The 14064-nt window shown below is 54.0% G+C and overlaps 1 protein-coding gene across 2 annotated transcripts; it reads right to left on the reverse strand.

The window, feature by feature from the left end:
• Positions 1-4604: 4604 nt before the first annotated feature.
• GFI1B (growth factor independent 1B transcriptional repressor) lies at positions 4605-11126 on the reverse strand. Of its 2 annotated transcripts, XM_008049511.1 has the most exons (6): positions 11013-11126; positions 9794-9931; positions 8816-9087; positions 8154-8291; positions 5660-5825; positions 4605-4783 (listed from the first exon to the last, which is right to left on the reverse strand). In XM_008049511.1, the coding sequence occupies exons 1-6, from the start codon at positions 11110-11112 to the stop codon at positions 4605-4607; spliced, it is 993 nt and encodes a 330-aa protein (XP_008047702.1). In that variant the 5' UTR covers positions 11113-11126. The 2 variants fall into 2 exon arrangements, with proteins under 2 accessions (XP_008047702.1, XP_008047703.1); XM_008049512.1 differs by lacking the exon at positions 8154-8291.
• Between the last annotated feature and the right edge of the window lie 2938 nt (positions 11127-14064).

A 14064-nucleotide genomic window follows, 5' to 3' on the forward strand; every position in this document is an offset into this window, starting at 1 on the left:
TTACCATACCCGGCTAATTTTTGATTTATTGTAGAGATGAGGTCTCACCAAGTTGCCCAGGTGGGTCTCGAACCCACGAGCTCAGGCAATTCATTCACCTCAGCCTCCCAAGGTGTGGGATTACAGGCTGAGCCACCGAGCCCGGCTATGATAAAATTTTTAAAGAGGGAGAATTCCCTAAAGGCCTTTTGGAAAGACCCTGCTTCTTGTCCAGAATCCCCAGGAGGCAGGGCCGGCAGGGCCTTACTGTTCTTTCTCACCCCAAAACTCCTCCACTGCCTGAACCGCCCCAGCAGGGGAGTCAAGGTGATGCCCCCAAGACCAGACTGCGCATCTGCCACGGGTCATCTTTCTAAAGCTCAGCCTGATGGCACTTCTGCTACTCCCCTGGCCTCTAGGCCTATAAGTCAATGACTCCATGGAGGTCTTCCGTCTTCCCCAATGCCCAGGCCCTGCTCTGCCCACTTCCATGGTCCTTCCTGCTTCGTTGGTATATTTCTGGCCAAATCAGATTCTTGATCATTCCCGGCTCCTTCTGTTGGAGTAGCCATCACCCACACCACACTGAGTAAGTGGGAACCGACACAACTCGGTGAATGATTGGCGTGAGGGCTTTGAAGTCAGGGGACCAGGATCACCCCTGAAGGCTGGGTCACAGAGAGCGGCTGGGGCTGGGGCTCTTTTTGCTAGGTGATGGGGCAGGAGGAAGTCTGGTCTCTAGGGAACTTTCAGAACAAGTCCTAATCTTCCAGGTTACACAGAACCCTGCTTCCATCCAATTCTCCGACAGCCCTTGTGCCCAGTCCCTGCCTCCTCGCCTCTCTGTCCATCCCTTCTTCCAGACCAGCCCACTTCAGCCAGGGCAGCTGGGGACAGCTAAGGCCAACTCAGCCACACGCGTGCACAAATCTCTGGGCCGACCTGAGAGGCCTATTTCCATCCTTATCAGTGATTTCCATGGCAGGGTCCCTTGGGAATTGCCCAGCTCAGCCCTCAGGGGACTCCGGGTTCTGTGTGACATTGCCACTAACAGCCACCATGACCTTGGGTTCGCACCTACCCTCTCTGGGCCTCCATTCCATATGCACCAAGCCCGTGCCTGGCCGACAGGCATGGATGGGCTCAGGCGATCCTCCCCCTTCAGCCTCCCAAGTAGCTGGGACTACAGGCATGTGCCACCACGCCCAGCTAATTTTTTTTTTTTGTAGAGACAACTAATTTTTAAATGTTTTGTAGAGATGAGGTCTCACTATGTTGCCCAGCCTGGTCTCAAACCCCAGGGCACATGGAAGCCATGGCCAGTCCCCCAGGGTTGGACAGGACCTTTTAGTTACTGCAACTTTTTAGTTACTTTTAGTTACTGCAACTCAAATGCTGGAATTTCAGACCAGGGGAGTCGGGGGAGAATGGGAGCTTCAGCTCCCCTCAAATCACAGATTGCAGGTTGGTGGTGACCCACTGTACTTGTTGGGTCCCCTCCCCGCTGTCCCATGTGGTGAGAGTAGTCCCTGGATCCAGAAGGAGACTGAACATGCCAGAAAACACTTCTCCAGCTGGTGCCCAACTGTGAGCCTTCCCTGGGGCTGCCTTGTCTCTGGGGCTTGCCCTGCATGCAAAACCCACCCTGCCGCAGCCCTGGAGTTCCAACGACCCTGAGGGGTGAGAAAATGGGAGGAGCAGCAGATTGCCCTCTGGCTCAGGGTAACTTCGTGTCCCCTTCTCTGCAGTATACAGGTGGGGTCCAGCCCTCACTGCTCTGAGGCTGCCGTGGTCCCGCCCTGCACACGTGCTCAGCAGCAGATCTGGACAAGCTCAGTCCGGGTCTCAGTGAAGCCCAGCGGACAAAGAGGAACCCTGTCTCCCTCCCCTTATGGCTCAGCTCCGCCTCCTGCACCCCTCCTGCACCCCCCACCCCCCACCCCCCACTGCCCACCAAGTGGCTGAATTCCTGATGTTGGTTTGGTTTTGTTTAGCAAACAGAGAGCATGCAAAGCAGCTCCCATCGCTCTGTGTGTGTGTGTGTGTGTGTGTGTGTGTGTGTGTGTGTGTGAGAGAGAGAGAGAGAGAGAGAGAGAGAGAGAGAGAGAGAGAGAGAGAGAGAATGCAGGGTGAGGTTTTTACCTGGCGGTCAGGAGCCCATTCTGGGTTTGGGAGTTTCACTGTCCCCATGGACAGGGGAAGAGGTGGAAACAGGTGGTCTCCAGGGCTCTGCAGCTCTTATGTTCTGGCCCCTAGAATCCCTGTTCCCCTGACATTAAGAGCTGGGCTGGCAGGACACAGAAAGGAGACCGCTGAGGAGGCCAGATCACCCTCCTATTCAATCACAAACCCAGCAGTCATAGCAGCAGTGGCTTGTATCTATAATCCCAGCTCTGTGAGAGGCCGAGGCAGGAGGATCCTTTGAGCCCCGGAGTTCAAGACCAGCCTGGGCAACATAGTGAGGCCTCATCTCTACAAACAATTTAAAAAGTAGTCGTCTCTACAAAAAAATTTTAAAAATTAGCTGGGTGTGGTGGCATGTGACTGTAGTCCTAGCAACTTGGGAGGCTGAGGTGGGAGGATCACCTGAGCCTATGCCTGTGGGCCAGGTACAGACTTGGTGCCAGGGACCAGAATCCAGAGAGAAGAGAATACGTTTACCAAGAGTGAAGTTGTCCACAGATAATTGCCATACCATGTTCAATGTCTCCCAAGTTGTAAGCGAGGAACCCAAGTTGCTCAGTGCCAGAGGAGAGAAAAGAACTTCTGTCTGGATGAGCAAGGGAGGCGTCATGGGGGAGGTGGCATTTGAGTGGGCCTTGCAGGAGGGAGACAACTTCCAAAGGGCGTTCATGACTGGGTAGCACTTACCAGGTGCTGGGGGCTGCATGCGGCTTTACAAGAATGGTCTCAGGGAGTCTGTGGAAGGAACTGCTGTGTTTACCATTTTATAGAGGAGGAAGCTGAGCCCCAGAGAGGCTCAGAGACTCTCCTGAGGTCACACAGCTAGTATGGTGGCAGCATAGTTAGTTTAATCACACCTGTGAAGTCCCTTTTGCCTTATAAGGTGACACTCACAGGAAGCAGTACTAGGGTGTAAATCAACTTTGGGAGCCATTATTAAGCCTGCCGGGTGATTACGATAAGGACCTCTGGATGGGACGATTATCCTGGAATACCCAGGTGGGCCCGATGTACCCACAGGCCCTTGGACGAGGAAGACAAGAAGGTCAAAGGCAGAAGAGGTAAATGGGATGACAGAAGCTGAGGTCAGAGCGATGTGCTTTGAAGACAGAGGAAGGGGCCATGAGCTGAGGAATGCAGACAGCCTCTAGAAGCTGAGAAAGATAAAGCGCTGGGAGTTCAAGACTTGCCTGGGTAACATAGCAAAACTCCATCTCTAGGAGAAAATAAAAAATTAGCCGGGAGTGGTGGTGCACACTTGTAGTCCCAACTACTCGGGAGGCTGAGGCAGGAGGATCACCTGAGCCCAGGAGGTCAAGGCTGCAGAAAGCCATGATCGTGCCACTGCACTCCAGCCTGGGCGACAGAGGAGACCCTGATTCTCCCCTGGAGCTTCTAGAAGGAGATTGCTGATACCTTGATTTTGACTCCATAAGGATCGTTTGGGGTTTCTGGTGTCCAGAACTGTTAGAGAATAAATATGTGTTGTTTTAAGCCACTAAGTATGCGGTCATCAGCCACAGGAATGTGATACCGCTCCTGCAGCACAACCTTGCCGGTCCCTGTGGTCTTGTCACACGGGTCTTTTATGCTTGTCACTGTACTCATCAGTGGGTCTATGCATGTGGTGGCTGTGTACAGGTCTTTCCAACTTGTCTATGAGCTTCTCCATAGTGTTCTCTGCTCTATTTTTTTCTGTTTTAGTCAAGGTAGGGTCTTGCTATGTTGCCCAGGCTGGTCTCAAACTCCTGACCTCAAGCAATCCTCCCACCTCAGCCTCACAAAGTGCTGGGATTACACACATGAGCCACGAGCATTTCTCAATGCTCTTCCCAAACCTCCCTAAAGCCTCATACCATACCTTGAATCTAGTAGGCACTCAATAAATGCCGGTTCCATGTAAACAAATGTCTTTATTTTTATTTACAGCAATCGAGAGGAACAGGCTTTGACAGCAATAACTACTAGTTTTTCTAGCCCCATGGCCTGATGGTAGAACTGAGGGCCAGCTGAATGCTGGTCAGGGGTTGGGGATCAGCCAGCACATCTGGCTGAAGCAGAGGCCCACTAAAATCTAGGGTTACCAGATTCCCCTCCAGCAGGCAGGAGGGGATTTCTCTGTAGGTCCCAATCTGGTCTATTCTTGGCAACCCCGTCCATCTGAGAGTGTCCTGGCTTTCTGTGCTCTGACAGAAGGCACCTGAGCACACCTGTAGACAATATCAGCTCGAAAAGACCCAGCCCACATTTTGCAGCAGGAGAAATGTTGATCCAGAGAGGGAAAGTGACTTGTCCAAGGTCACACAGCAATCTCTCAAGCCTCAAAACAAGCTCGAAGACTTCTGTCCAGTGCCGCCTCCCGGAAGCTGGGGATCTGGGTGTGTGAGGCTGGCCTCCAGGGGATGGCCCTCCGGGCAGGCTGGCCGGGACCTGGCGCGGCCTCACTTGAGATTGTGCTGGCTCTCCCGATGCCGTCGCAAGTCTACCTTGCGCTGAAAGCCCTTGGTGCACAGCTCGCAGCTGAAAGGCTTGAAGCCGGTGTGCTTACGGCTGTGGGTGATGAGGTTGGAGCTCTGACTGAAGGCCTTCCCGCACACCTGGCACTTGTGTGGCTTCTCACCTGGGGAGGGTGGGCGGCACAGCATGGGCGGGGTCAGGGCATCCTGCCAGGCCTGCGGCCTCCTGCCCTGCCTTAAATTTGTTCTCCAAAACTTGATGATGTTTTCTCTCATGACCAACCCACACTCACTTCAGAAAATAATTAGAAAAGAGAGACAGGCCGGGCTCAGTGGCTCAGACTATAATCCCGCGCCTTTGGGAGGCTGAGGTGAGTGGATTGCCTGAGCCCGCGGGCTCAAGACCCGCCCGGGCAACTTGGTGAGACCTCATCTCCACAATAAATCAAAAAGTTAACCGGGTGTGGTAGTGCGCGCCTGTAGTTCCAGCTACTTGGAAGGCTGAGGCAGAAGGATCGCCGGAGCCCAGCAGGTGGAGGCTGCGGTGGCCGGGAGCGGCCACTGCCCTCCAGTCTGGGTGACAGAGTGAGACTCCAACTCAAAAAAACAAAAAAAGAAAAAGAAAAAGAAAAAAAAAAAAGAGAGAAAAGCAGTGATACAACTCAGACTCCCTCCAGCTCCCTCACTGGATTCTACCCTGGTGAGGGTAGCAACTGGGTCTCTCTTGCTTGTCAATACATCCCTGAACTTGGCATTAAGACTGGCACAAAAGAGGCACTCGGTTAATCGCGAGGGGGGAATGAGTGAGTGAATGAATGAATGAACAATTCACCACCAGTCTCACTTCTGCCCAGCGGCCACCAGTGTTGCCATTTTGCTGCATCCCCCGCCCCGCTTCCAGGCACTGAGCGCGTGTGAGCCACTCAGACACCCCACCCTCCGCCCGGGGCCATGCCCCCCCCTGGCGCTTTGGGGGGCCGGAAGCAGCCCCCTGCCCCCCTCTCCGCCTGGGCCCGGGGCGGGCTCCGCGGCTCGCTCACCGGTGTGGATGTAGGTGTGCTTCTTCATGTCCGACTTCTGGTGGAAGCGCTTGCCGCAGAACTGGCAGGGGTAGGGCCGCGTGTCCGAGTGGATGAGCAGGTGCGTGGACAGCGTGGACGAGCGCTTGAAGGCCTTGCCGCACATGCGGCACTGGAAGCTGCGCTCCTGCTGGAGGAAACCAGGCCCCGGGGGGTCAGGTGCAGGCGGGGCCTCACAACCCAGGAGTGTCACGCTGGGCGCAGGACTGGACCTGGCCAGGCTCCCCTGTAGAACAGGACACTCCGTTGGGGTGGCCTCGAGGACAGGACCTGGAGGAGCGGGACCCAGGGACACCCCCTTTTCTGCCTCCCGGGAAGGACTGAGGCTTGGAGCCTAAATGGCCTCTTGCTGGGTTTTTCCTGGCAACCTTTACAGTATCTCACTCAAAATAAACCTCAATAAATGTCTGTTGACTGACTGTTGGATCAGCTGTTGTGAAAATTGTTTCAGAGGTTCACATTTCATGATCATAAACCCAGAGTTAAGGCAGGGATCATTATGGGCTGCACAATGCTTTGGTTAAGAGACCGATTTTTTTTTTTTTTTTTGGTGTAGGATCTGGATGTGTTACCCAGGCTGGCCTCCAGTGGTGCAACCACCACTCACCACAGGCTCGAACTCCTGGGTCCAAGCGATCCTCCTGCCTCAGTCTACCGAGTAGGTAGGACTACAGGCACACACCATCATGCCTGAGAGACTGAACTTTTGAGGCCCAATTCCGACTTCTGCCACTTAGTTGCCATGTGCGTATGGACTAGTCATTTGACCTCCCTGAGTTCCTCATCTGCCCACTGGAACAGTAACAGCAGTGATCCCAAACAGGTGTTGGAAAAATATGCAGGCAGAGAACTGACACCCAGCATGTGGCCTGTGCTCACAAGTTGCCATGGAAGCTCTCACGATCGTTTCCTGCCTCTGTCACGTGACCGTTTATTTTTTCACCCACAGTTAGTGACCCATCAGTTTCAGGTGCTTTTCCGGAATGGATACTGAAGAAGGGGAAGATCCCTGTCTTAGGTGAGACTGAGGGTAAGATGAATATCCCACCTAACTCCCCGATGCTAAGAATCAAAGGCCTCAAAGTTGAGGACCCCTGACCAGGAGGCAGAATCGTTTCTGAGCACCATCGCCAAGGCTGGAGTGCAGTGGCATACTCATGGCCACCGCAGCCTGATCTGCTGGGCTCAGGCAATCCTTCCGACTCAGCCTTCCAGGTACCCGGAACTACAGGCTCGTGTCACCACGCCTGGCTAATTCTTTGAGTTATTGTAAAGATGAGGTCTCGACGAGTTGCCCAAGCTGATCTTGAACCCCTGGACTCAGGCAATCCTCTCACCTTGGCCTCCCAAAGTGCTGGGATTACAGGCTTGAGCCATCACACCCAGCCTAAAAAAACCAGAATTTATTTATAAAAAATAGTGTAGTTGGCTGGGCATGGTGGTTCATGTCTATAATCCCAGCACTTTGGGAGATAGAGGCAAGAGGACTGCCTAAGCCCAGGGGCTCAAGATCAGCCTGGGCAACTTGGTGAGATCTCGTCTCTACAATAAATCAAAAAATTAGTTGAGCGTGGTAGCGCATGTCTATGGTTCCAGCTACTTGGAAGACTGAGTCAGAAGGCTCGCCTGAGCCCAGCAGGTCAAGGCTGCGGTGACAGTGAGCGTGCCACTGCATTCCAGCCTGAATGACAGAGTGAGACTCCTGCTCAAAAAAAGAAAGAAAGAAAAATCATGTATTTATGTTACATTTCAGTCACCTTCGAAGTACTCTCCATTTGACACTTTTCCCACTGCTCAAAACAGGTTTTGAAGCTGTCAATTTGGATGCCTTTTAGTGCTTCGAATTTTTTTTTTTTTTTTTGGTCTCACCTCGTCCACATCGGCAAAAGGTTTCCCTTTGAGGACTTTTGTTTTCATTTGGATCGGGTGAATGGGGAGGCTGGGCCATGGGAGTCATGCTGGCTTGGGTCAAAAATTCCTGAACACTTAGTGTAGGGTGGGCAGGTGCTCTCGTAAATCACCCATCATGAAATGGGCAAACACACGGAAAGAATCTCCAAAAAAATTCACTGAAGCTGAACGCAGCCTCCCAACACAACGCCAGCTGGTCCACGGATGCCGATGGGTTCCTAGAACACTCGCCTAGCGGGGCAAGCCTGTGCTTCAAGGGCCCGCCCTCCGAAAGATAATTCCAGGTCGTGGGGTCCTCCCTCATGTTGCTGCCTCCAAAATCCCACCAGAGCCAGACTCTCTTCCAAGTGTACATCAAGCCAAGTTGGTCAATCAGAGACCGCAGTCTGTTCAGAGCAGGTGTTGGAGACCCAGACCCAGGGAGGTGGGTAGCAGGAGACCCGCCCCCCATACATGTGACACTCAGGGGCAGGGCCACAGCCCCCAGCCTCCCTGCGGGAATCCCTGACAGGAATGGGGGGGTGGAGGCCGGCCGGGTGCCCACCTGGGAGTGGACGTGAGTGTGCTGCTCCAGGCTCACGGCGTGGCCGAAGGTCTTGCCACAGACGTCACAGGCGAAGGGTCGTGTCCCGCTGTGGGAGCGTCGCACATGCACTTCCAGGCCGTGAGGCGTGGAGAATACCTGGGGGCGGGGGCAGCATGTGAGGCCACTGGGGGCTGCAGGGAGGGGACAGGCCCAGGTTACCATGGTCACTTCCATACCCAGCTCCGGCCAAGGATGGGTGCACAGGTAGAGGGACACTGGGTCGCCCGTTCTGCTGCTTGTTTTCTTGGGAAGGTCCCTTTCCCTCTCTGTGGCCCAGCTTCCCATGGATAAAATAGGGGTTGGGAGAGGGGATCTGGAAGACCCCTCCTTGCTCCACTTAGAGGCTGAATAGCCTCGTGGTTATGAATTGGGAGTCAGCCAGAGCCAGGTTTGAATGCTTGTTCTGATATCTACTTGCTGTGTGACCTTGGGAAAGTGACTTAACCTCTCTGAACCTTAGTCTTTCATCTGCCTCCTGGGACTCAGGCATGTCACGTGCTAGCCTAAGGCCAGACACCTAGTCAGGGCTCGATGAGTGGTGATGAGATGAGCATTCTGGATCCTTGATCCCACCAGGGTCCTGAGATTCACAGCACAGAAAGCACCACAACTGCTGTCACCTTGTTGCACTTGACACAGTGGTATGCGTCCATGCCCGGGGAGTAGTGGAGGCTGAAGTCCAAGGGAGGCTCAGTGCTGGGGACCAGAGGACTGCCATACAGGCTGACGGGGCGCTCCAGGAAGGCCGACTGCATGGTGGAGGGGGCCTGCCGGTAGCTGTGGCTGTAACCCGAGGTCAGGGCATCCCAGGAAAAGCTGGGCTTGTAGAACGGGGGTGAGTCGGAGAGTGGCGAGTCCCCATCCTGGGGACAGGATAGCACAATGGGACCCTCTGTGGAGACAGGGACACACACACCTGTGACTCGGTTAAAAACCAGGCACCCGGCTGGGTGCGGTAGCTCACACCTGTAATCCCCACACTTTGGGAGGCTGAAGTGGGAGGATCGCTTGAGCTCAAGAGTTGGAGACCAGCCTGGGTAACATAGCGAGACCTCATCTCTACAAAAAATTAAACCATTAGCCGGGCGTGGCAGTGCACACCGGTAGTCCCAGCTATTTGGGAAACTGAGATGGAAGGATCGCCTGAGCCCAGGAGGTCGAGGCTTCGGGGAGCCGTGATCGTGTCACTGCACTCCAGCCTGGGTGACAAAGTGAGACCCCAACTCAAAGCAAACAAACAGACCCACGCTCCCTACCACCCATCACTGCCTTAGTGACCTCATGTAGAGGGTGTCACCCCGATACTGACTGCTGGGGGCATCTGTGTCCGGTCCAGGAACACTGCCTCTCGTCCCAGATCACTCACCTTACCCACCACCCGACCTATCCACGCACTTCCTCCAAGGTCCCCCACGGGGACCACGCCCGAGAATTAGTTCAAGATCCCAGCGGTCCAAGCAGAAGCCCGAGAGCCCAGTGGCATCTGGGTGACTTTGGGGACCCTCCTGACTTCATGACTCCAAGGGGCCCTGTGGGAGTTCATTCCCCCTCCCTCCCCTTGGTACCCACTGGGGAATGGCTGGGGTCCCGCTGGGTACCTGGTGCCGAGGCCATCCGGGCCGAGCTCCGGTCCTGTTCCAGCTCTGATTCCCGTTTGAGGGGGGGCCAGTCCAGGCGCTGGCTTGGGAACAGGGTGTCCAGGACAGGGCCATTGCTTGGGGCCTGGTCCTTGGCCACTGTGGGGAGATGAGAACATCAGAGTCACCAGTCAGGGTTTCTGGAAGCCCCAAGGGACCAAGGGAGCACACTGCCTTCCTAGGAAGAGGAAGACTAGAAAGATCTCTCGGACTGCTCACACTCAGGGCTCTGCCGGGGTGAGGGGAACATGGGACCAGGGGGGAGACCCTGAGGAAAACTTCAGAACAGTCTCGGTCTTTCTGTCCTTTTTTTTTGAGTGGGAGTCTCACTCTGTAGCCCAGGCTAGAGTGCAGTGGCATGCTCACGGCCACTGCAGCCTCCACCTGCTAGGCTCAGGTGATCTTTCTGCCTTAGCCTTCCAAGTAGCTGGAACTATAAGCATGTGCCACCATGTCCGGCTAATTTTTTTATTTATTGTAGAGACGGGGTCTCGCCAAGTTGCCCAGGCTGGTCTCGAACCCAGCTCTCTCTTTCTTTCTCTCTCTCTTTATTTCTTTCCTTTCTCTTTTTTCCTTCCTTCCTTTCATGTTTTCTTTTTTTTTTTAGTTGGCTTCTCACTCTGTCACCCAGGCTGGAGTGTGCAGTAACACAATCACGGCTCACTGCAGCCTCAATCTCCTGGGCTCAGGTGATCCTTCGGCCTCAGTCTCCCAAGTAGCTGGGACTACAGGTGCAGGTCACCACACTTGGCTAGTTTTTTAAATATTTTTTGGAGAGACGAAGTCTTGCTATGCTGTCCAGGCTGACCTCAAACTCCTGGGCTCAAGCAATCTTCCCGCCTCAGCCTCCCAAAGTGCTGGGATTAGAGGTGTGAGCTGTTGCGCCTGGCCAGTCTTGGTTTTTCTGAGAAATGTCACTCCAGCCCTTGGCTAGACCTCCAGTTAGGCTCCACATGTCACTAATCCAGTGCCAGCTCCAACCCTAATGCTGTCATCACCCCAGGGGATCATCCATTCATCTGTTTCATTCATTCATTCATTCATTCCACCAACATTTGCTAAGCTCCTGCTTCCAGATGCGAAAGAGGAGGCCACCTCGGCAGGGATGCACTGGACCCCATCATACAGGGCAGGGAGCCCCTGGAGGGTGAGCAGAAGGCCGGTCTGAGCTCCGACTCACCAGGGATCAGGGCGGGCAGCCAGAGAGGCTCATCTTCCCGCACACGGGGCTGGTGGTAGGTGTAAGCCTTCTTACTCTTCACCAGGAAGGAGCGTGGCATTTTCGGTGTGTGCCTCACACCTGCAAGGGAAGGGATGGGAGTGGTTAGTAACAGAACGATACTCCTGTAATTTTTTTTTCCTCCTTTTTTTGGAGTCAGCGTCTTGCTCTGTCACCCAGGCTGGAGTACAACTGGTGCAATCATAGCTCACTGCAGTCTTGAACTCTTGGACTCAAGTGATCCTTCCAACTCAGCCTCTTGAGTAACTGGTACTATGGGACACACCACCATGCCTGACTCATTATTTTATCTTGTTTATTTTTTGAGTCGGGTTCCCACTCTGTCACCCAGGCCGGAGTACAGTGGCACGATCACAGCTCACCACAGCCTCACCTCCTCAGCTCAGCCTTCCACCTCAGCCTTCCAAGTAACTGGAACTACGGGTGCACATCACCACTCTTGGCCAATTTTTAAAATTGTGTTGTAGAGACGAGGTCTCGCCATGTTGCCCAGGCTGGTCTTGAACTCCTAGGCTAAGGCAATCCTCTCACCTCAGCCTCCCAAAGTGCTGGGATTATCGGTGTGAGCCACCACACCCAGCAGTTTTTATTTTTAGTAGAGTTATATGTGTATACGTTTCCAGGCCTCAAAGTAATCCTCCCGCCTCATCCGCTCAAAGTGCTGGGATTACAGATGTGAGCCATTGGGCCCAACCAGCGCTGCCGTATTTTAGATCAAACCCCAACTGGGTTGGATTGAATAGTGGCCCTCAAAGTTCATGCCTACCAGAACTTACGAAAGTGACCTTATTGGAAATAGAGTCCTTTTGCAGATGTTATCAAGTTAAGACGAGGTCTAGTGTCCTTATAGGAAGAGGGAAATTTGGACACAGACACAGAGAAAACACCATGTGGTGACAGAAGCAGAAATCAGAGTGACGCTTCTTTAAGCCCAGGAAGGCCAGGGATAGCTGGCAACCCCAAAAGCTGGCAAAGGCAGAAACAGTCTCCCTTGGACCCTCCAGAAGGAACCAGCCTTGCTCACACCTTGATTTCGGACTTGTACATCCCAGAACCATGAAAGAACACATTTCTGGGGTTTAAAAATTTTTTATTATTATTTTATTTTATTTCTAATCAGAGTTTCATTCTGTCACCCAGGCTAGAGTAGACGATCACAGCTCATCACAGCCTCAACCTCGTGGGCTCAGGCTATACTTCCACCTTAGCCTCCCAAGTAGCTGTGACTATAGGCATGTGCCACCACACCCAGCTAATATATATATTTTAGACATGGGGTCTCACTATGTTGCCCAGGCTAGATATTCCTGTTGTTAAATCCCCCAGTTTGTGGTACCTTGTTAGGCCTACAAGTCCTAACCTCCTTCATTGTCCCCTCGCTAGGAAACGAATACTCTTTACCCGCTAGGAACCCCTAGGGCCAGCCTGCCCCCACTGGCCAACCCTGAGTTGCACTGGAGCAGAGGGTACAGCACGTGTCTCCCTCTATGACATGCAGTGGAACCCACTTCTAGAAGTTGTGCTTGAGTTCCGGTGGGATCCACCTTCAGAGGCCATAGAAAGAGTTGGTCTGAGCTTGGCTTTTGAAATCGGTGGCTCATGGGTTAGAATCTCCGCTCAAGTGCTGTGCAATTTGGGGCAGGCACTTAACCTCTCTGGGCCTATTCCCTTCTCTGTAAGGTGGGATGCCAGGCTTGTAGTGCTGATGCATCCTACGTGCTCAGGGCCCACCCAAGGGGGACGGGCAGAGAGACTGCAGTCAGTGAGAGGGCACTTCAGTTGCAAATCCATGTTATCCTGGAAGCTGGGAGCTGCCACCACCAGGGCAGGGCTGTGTCTTGGCCACAGCCTCAGCCCAGAGACTGGTCCCCAGAGAGAGAGGGGCTTTCTCTCTTTGAGAAACGTGAAGGGTCTTGACCCAAGAAGACCCCCGACTCCACGGTACCCGAAGGTCTGAAGTTTCATGGACAGAGGAAGAGATGAATGTCCGCCAGCTCCAGGAACTGAGTAGGGTGGTGGGGGAAGAACCCGAGGACCGAGACAGGCAAGGAATCTGCCCTTGGTCCCAGGTAGGGGTGAGGGAGAGGCAGAGCCAGACCATTCTGATCCCCATTCCCTCCAGGCCTCCTGACTTCCTCTGCAGAGCCTTCTGGAGCAGACAGATGCCCCGGCCCCCAAAATGGCTCGCATCCCCGTACCCAGCCGGTGAGGCTCTCCGGAGGGCTCCCAGGACACAGGCCATCTTCCGGTGGTCCTCCGTCTTTTCCACCCCCTACGCGGCACCCAGGCAGCAGCTCAGAAGAAATATTTGACCAACGCCAGTCCTGTTCCTGTGACCTTGGAGGAGCCCCACCCCGCCCCTCGGGCTGGCCACCATGCAGGGGTGCAGAGGCGATAGGGCCAAGAGAAGGCGGGAAAGGGATTACAGCTGCTCCCAAACAACAGCAAGGGCCTGGCTGATAAGAGGGTGGGAGGAAGGAGATTAGAAAAGACAACTTGGAGCACTGTCTTCAGAGCAAGGGCCCAGGACTCACCCCTTTCCGACAGGGATGACCCAGAACAGGTAGAAGAGGGGCTCACTGTGCCCAGGCCCAGAGCCCTGCTGGAGAACATCGAGGCCCAGTCTCTCCTGGCTTTACATGTTGTCACTGAGCCTCAGTATGCTGATCTGCTAAATGGGATCATAATCCAGCCTCAAGGGATGACTGGGAGAATAAAGAAAGAAACTGCTTATTTATTTTTGAGTTGGAGTCTCACTCTGTGACCCAGGCTGGAGTGCAGTGGTATGCTCACAGCCACCCCAGCGTCGACCCACTGGGCTCCCGCGATCCTTCCGCCTCAACCTTCCAAGTAGCCGGAACTACAGGAGCACTACCACCTTGGCTAATTTTTTTGATTTACTGTAGAGATGAGGTCTCGCCAAGTTGGCCGGGCTGGTCTCAAACCCATGGGCTCAAGCAATCCACTCGCCTCGGCCTCCCAAAGCGCTGGG

Source organism: Carlito syrichta, unplaced genomic scaffold (genome assembly GCF_000164805.1).
Source record: "Carlito syrichta isolate Samal-C Ts95f unplaced genomic scaffold, Tarsius_syrichta-2.0.1 Scaffold135706, whole genome shotgun sequence".
Classification (NCBI taxonomy): Eukaryota; Metazoa; Chordata; class Mammalia; order Primates; family Tarsiidae; genus Carlito; species Carlito syrichta.